The sequence below is a fragment of the Sinocyclocheilus rhinocerous genome, unplaced genomic scaffold, assembly GCF_001515625.1.
Source record: "Sinocyclocheilus rhinocerous isolate Xijiao unplaced genomic scaffold, SAMN03320098_v1.1 scaffold785, whole genome shotgun sequence".
In the NCBI taxonomy this organism is placed as follows: domain Eukaryota; kingdom Metazoa; phylum Chordata; class Actinopteri; order Cypriniformes; family Cyprinidae; genus Sinocyclocheilus; species Sinocyclocheilus rhinocerous.
In genome coordinates this window covers 898076-904338 of record NW_015660521.1, presented here as the reverse complement: position 1 = coordinate 904338, position 6263 = coordinate 898076, and the positions used below count along the sequence as shown (strand labels likewise).

General features: G+C 38.3%; 1 protein-coding gene across 1 annotated transcript in view; it reads right to left on the bottom strand.

Moving 5' to 3' along the window:
- Nucleotides 1–5285, bottom strand: part of LOC107725312 (uncharacterized) — an 81187-nt gene extending 75902 nt beyond the window's left edge. The window contains exons 1-2 of the mRNA XM_016534530.1: nucleotides 4698–5285; nucleotides 3013–3619 (exon numbers count right to left, since the gene is read on the bottom strand). Coding sequence (XP_016390016.1) covers nucleotides 3013–3249 — 237 coding nt within the window. The 5' untranslated portion in view covers nucleotides 3250–3619; nucleotides 4698–5285. The remainder of the gene's footprint in view (nucleotides 1–3012; nucleotides 3620–4697) is intronic.
- Between the last annotated feature and the right edge of the window lie 978 nt (nucleotides 5286–6263).

Genomic DNA, 6263 nt, shown 5'->3' with positions numbered 1-6263 from the left:
TAAGGTCATCCATTCATTGGTTCATCCATTCAACCGTACCAGAGTTCGTTTGGAAGCGGACCGAGACCACCTCTTCAGCTGGGTCTCGGTACGGTTGTTTGGTTCGCACCCGAGTGCGATTGCTGTATTCACACCTGCCCAAAAGATCCACACCAAGGGGGGAAATGAACTTGAGTTCGATTCAATCGAACCAAACAAGACAGGTGTGAATACACCCTAAGTCTGGCTTTAATGTGGCATTGTATCTTTCCACTGAATTTTGAGCTGGCACAGAGCAGCCTTAGCTTAGCTGTGTAAAGATGCCTATATTGTTTTCATCTCAAAGACTTGAAAGTCTGGTAGTGTGTGATCGTTATTCGTTTAGTGAATGATACCTAGTTTTTCCTCTGTAACTATTTACAAAGTGGGTTTATATGATGCCTACACTGTAAAAAAAAAAATTGGTGACATTTACGGTAAAATACCAGCAGCTGTGGTTGTCAGAACTTCACCATAAAAAATAAGGTAGCAACATTTTAGGTTTTACAGACTTAACTTAAATTCACAATAAAATACTGTATTTAATTAACTGATGTAATGTTGATAAACCAACACAATGAAGTACTAATATCTGTTTTGAACCATTGTAATGCACTGATAACCACCAAAAACTGGTGGTGATGAGAAAGTCACATGATGAACCAAAGCTCATCACAAACAGCTTTTCTACGAGCTGAGGAGGGCAATACTTACATATAGAATGTGCACAGTCTCTTTCATACAAACACTAAACACCATCATGGTGACACACATGATACTGAAATAATGCAATAAACATTGAATTAACAACATTAGATAAACCCTAATGTACACAACTGGTAAGAAAAAACTAAGAAACATTTGTTATTTCAACAACAACAACAAAAAACCCATCAAATATGAAGTGTCATGCAGGGAATTCTGTGAGTGTCAATTTACGGTTTGTCACTGTAAATTATACAATGACTTTTTCACTTCCAAAAAACGTATTTTTAACTGTATTTTACTGTAAAATTACATTAAATGTAATCACATTTATTCACTGAATATAGTATGGAGACTTACTGTTAACCAGTTAACAGGTTTTTACTGTATTTTACAGTCAGTCTTTTACTGTTAAAATCACAATCATTTTTTACAGTGTAGTGTTTAAAATCTGTTCAGATTTCAGCCCTAAATTGTATAGAAACCCCCAGCAATGGCCTTAAGTTACACCCAATCTGAAAGATCGGGGGACAGGTATATCTCAAGCTGAAAAGACCCCGGTAACAGGGCGACCCATATCGGTTATATGTCTGTGACATTTTTACAGCCTTCCTACAGGTTACAGCAAAAGAACTGCAAGCTACAAAGAACTGTATCCTTTCTTTCACACTGAATTTGAAAACCATGAACTCCTACTTTTTACTCTTGACAACTAAATCCATCACTCTTGAATCACTATGCCTTTGTAGTACATTTGCCTCTTGAAAAACGATTTTGGTGACTGAATTCAGATTCTCTTCACAGTCCAGCTACCCACCCGTTGTCACTGTGTGAGCCGCTCGGTATATGCTGAGAGAATGATGTCATTGAATGAGCAATGTCTGGTCCGCCCCCCTCCACGGCATCCTGTCTTTTATCCACACAGTCTAAATGTGTGAATTAGCACCCCGTCAGAGGCAGCGCTCCGTCTCCGGGCCTCATGCGTAGTGTCAGTCCAGCTGGACAAATCCTCTATCCGATTATTGTGCAATCAAGCTTCTGGCTAAATTCCCAAAGCATCTCTGATGGAGATTAACTTTGGCTACACTCATACCTCACCAACCTGACAGACAGAGGGTCTAAAATACACCCCTCCAAACACCAATGGTATAGAATGGATAATATTTTCATGCTTGTGATTGTCCTAATCGCTCTTCCCAAGTATGTCGCAGAGTATCCCGAATGTGGTGTCGATCGGTCACCAGATGTGCCCTGGAAAGACGCAGATTGTTTGCGCCCTCACGCTCGGTGCTAAACCTGAGTTGATTTACACAGATAATCCTGCCGTGGCTGCTGTCTCGTGCGCGGAGGGAAACTACACTGAATAACAGCTGTGTGGGCAAATTTACACATCGACTCGGGCTTTGTTGACTCTCTGAGCAAACACATTGTTAATGGCCACATGTTGCAGATTACTGTATAATCTGTGTTTAGACATATCAGGGTTACTTGGAGACTTTTTAGCATTCTTGTGTCAGATCTTACTGTAATATTAGATCTCTTTGCTTTCTTTTATCCTCTCATTCCAAAAATAAACACAGTCTAACTATTTTTATCTGATTATTTGCCTTTTTAAAGGGACAGTACGCCCAAATATGACATTTTGTCATCATAATTATCTTAATGTCGTTCAAACCTGTATGAATGTTTCTTCTGTGGAAAACAGTTTGAAGATAGTTTGAAGAATGTTGGTAACCAAATAGTTTCGGTTCCCATTCGCTTCCTTTATACAGTCAAAAAGTATAATGGAAGTGAATGGGAACCGAAACTGTTTGGTTACCAACATTTTTAAAAACTGTGTTCAACAGAAAAAAGAAAGTCAGAGAGATATACATTTTTTAGCCATCCAAAAGAAGTGAATGGGAACCAAAACTGTTTGGTTACCGACATTCTTCCAAATATCTTCTTTTGTGTTCCACAGAAGAAAGAAAGTCATACAGGTTTGAGGTTTATGAGGGTGAATAAATTAAATTGTCATTTTTGGGTTTGTTTCTGTCCCTTTAAAAGATTTTGATACACATCCTGAAATTCACAATAATAATAATACTAATGATCACACTGTGTTAACGGCACATATATGTGATGAATTTGCTATTAAGCTTCTGAAGATCCACCGAAAATCCATCAAACTTTCAATATCATAAATAAACATGATTGCAAAGTATATTCGCATGGAAACGCAAGCTGTTCCAGTTGAACAGACGTAACTGACAAAGCAGCAGAGCCAAAAGCGATCCAGTCCAAACTCACCAGAGTGCAGAACCTCTCCGGTGGATTCCCACATGTGATATCGGGAGGCTCCACTCTAATCTGCATGTACTCCTTCATGGACATGGGTTTGGGCTGGCAAGCGTAAAATTCCCATGTTGGTCCATCGTCTGTGCTGACCAGCGACTTACAGATATCGTACTTGCCGAGAGTCAGAATAATGCACTGTAAGAGCAGGAGCGCCTGTGAGAGCATGGCACTGGATGGGTCCATGGGCATGAGAGAAAGGCAAGGGGCGCCACAGCTATTAGGTGTATCAGCATGGAAATTATTTAGATTGTGAAATTTCTAATATCCATCATGGTGCCAAAAGGGCAAAGTCTGGTCCTCAGTGGAAAACTGTGTGTGAGTTAATGTAAAATGTGTTCCCACTGAGGTGTAATTTTTAGATCTGTTGCGACATCTTCAAAATTCAATGTTCAATTTCTATACGTGGCAACTGACTTCAAGTCCAGGGATGAATGTCACTTCAGTTCAGAGACATGAGGTGCATTCAGTGGATCTTGCACAATCAGAAGATGCCTGGTGTCAGAGTCCAGTCTAAGATTCACGTGTGATGAGAACAGCTGTTTCATTTCTGATGGGTTGCCTAGGAAATAGGGGGGAAAAAATGGAAATAAGCAACATATACTGTATTCCACACAGTAAAATATATTTTAAAAGACAATGCATGCAATTGCATTATAGTTCATGAAGAAAATGTACATTTAGCAAGGCATTATGTATAATATTTTGTCAAAATGATGGCTTTTATTATAAAAAAGTATGGAATGCCTTATGTTTTAAATGAAATGTTATGTTATTTACGGTTTATTGCATTTTTTTTATATCATGTGCTGCTCTGAGGATGTTCGTTGTGTGAGTAATAATGTGCCATGTTTTCACAAGTTTTCACTTGTCACAGTTGCTTGAGATATAGCCTAAGTTATGATTACTTTTAAAGTCGCCATGTGGTATTATATTGTACAGCTGTGTTTTTATCAGCACATTTTATAGAAACAAAGAAAGCCCTACTAGGTTGGTCAATTAACATTATATTATGTATACAGTTAGGAACTGTAAAGTAAACAGACACCATTATGATTAAAACACCGTCACTGTATTTTACGACAAAAGTCTGTCAAATTTTCCTCCCCAAGTGTATTGTTTCTGTTATAATGTAGCGAAGTTTTAATGCAGTGCTTTGAGAACCTGCCACTTTCTCCAAGTGCACATCTTCCTTACGCAGTAGATTATAAACTTTACTTTTCGACTTCGCAATGGAAATCTTTTTTTAAAAATGTATACGCTTAAGTAGGTCATCCGAAAGGGACACGCTCCAAAAGAATGCGAATAAATCAATTCTGTTATGACGTAACATGAAATGCGCGCAAATATTAGGCTACACAATTTTTTGTGTTTATCTAAAAATAAAACGGCGGTTAGAAATGCAAATTAATAGCTATAGAGATGAGCAAATAAATTGTTAGAAAACTGAGCAAACAAGTTTAGTTAAAAGCACTTTTCCCAAAACATCCGGGGATTTTAATAGATAGTTTCTCATAAGCTAAAGTTACGTGAATTCATCAAAGAGCATCTTCTGAAATGCTGCCCATGTTCTGAGCGTATAGTATATTCAATGACCAAAATACTTAGACTAAATAAGTAACACACTTGAGTAACCTTACCTTGGTTCCAGAGATCAGCACCTTTTACTGTTTCCAGATGAATTTCTTCTGTATAAACTCTCTCTCTCTCTCTCTCAGTCAGTTCCCTGCCATATCACTTGAGATAGATGAGAAACACATGCACACGTAACTCCTCTCCGTAGATCACAGCAAACGCTTTCTCCTTCGTGCTTTCTTCGGCTGCCACGTAGTTTGTTGGTAAGCATTCTAGATAGATGCCCTTCATCCAGACTGCTCCGAAGCGAATCCTGTATTGCCTGAAAAACGTGCATTTAAAGTTTCTGTTCCTGCCCCTGCCTTCATTGATGCCTCTGTCCTGTGCGCTCAAGGACAGACTTCAGAGTAACCTACTACACCTCCCATTCCCATCCTGTCTTATTCCATCCGCGCTCCTGCTCCATTCACTCTACTGTTCCTATCTATTTGCGCATCGCAATATCTGACTTTCATTTGTCTTTTGCAGACCTCGATGAAAATACTTTTGGCCACTGCAAACTGCCTGACTTGTCTAGTCTAACTAGTATGGAGCAGAAGTTTATCTACGGGCTTGAAGAGCTCAACCGTCCCAGCAGCAGATGAGGCAGTCCGCCTCGCTTAAAGAGACAGATCAGAGGCTGAGGATTTCCAGTCTCCTCTCACAGCGTACTCACAAATCCAACCCTTACAGAATATACCGTAGTTTCGGTCAACATGTTAGAGGTATTAGCCTACTGCAGTAAAACTGTGGTAACTTGTATAAATAAATAAATGAATAAATAACACATAATATAAAGCTTCATACACTACAATAAAACTAGCATTTTGACGGAGAATCTGGTGAATGGGAAGCACTCCGAATAAATTAATTAGCTAAACAAACATGCTTTTTTTATTTTATTTTTTAATAAATGCAAAAATATGTTTCATTCTCAGAAAATGCTGATCATCAGCATGTCAGGAGGTCAAACAAAATTTTATATGAGCTGTTTTAGCCTATTTTATATATATTTTTAGCTATTCAATTTATGAGGTGTGCAATTTTGAGGTGAGCAATAAATAAGAAACACAAATAAATAGCCTAAATAGTTTGAAACCACGACAACCGCATTGCAGGTAACATGGTTGCACATTTAACATAGGCTAAATGAAAGTTTTAGCCTACTCAAACGTCTCTAGATTTCAAATAATGCTGTTTGTGTCGTCTAATGCCGCTGTTCATCATGGTAGCTGCCCAAACACGATGCCATGCACAGCCATAGCCTACTTTCCGTGACGTGTAAATTGAAACAATGACAGAAATAGTGATTTTTTTTTTTTTTTTTGCTTACAAGCGAGATATTAGTTTAAAACAGAAATTAGATAGGCTACTGCCACTTTCCAAAACTGCAACTTTATTTGCAAAACTTTTAGCTTTGACTTGAGTCATTTTCTTATAATTAAGATTTTATTAAAGAATAAAACATGCTTCTATCAATCATTTTGCTTGTGTTAGACTATTGGCACCAATAAACGACAATTACAAAAGTGAACGATCGCGCCCTGTTAGAAACTACAAATCCCATCCTCCCTTCAGCGTCAGTGACGTCA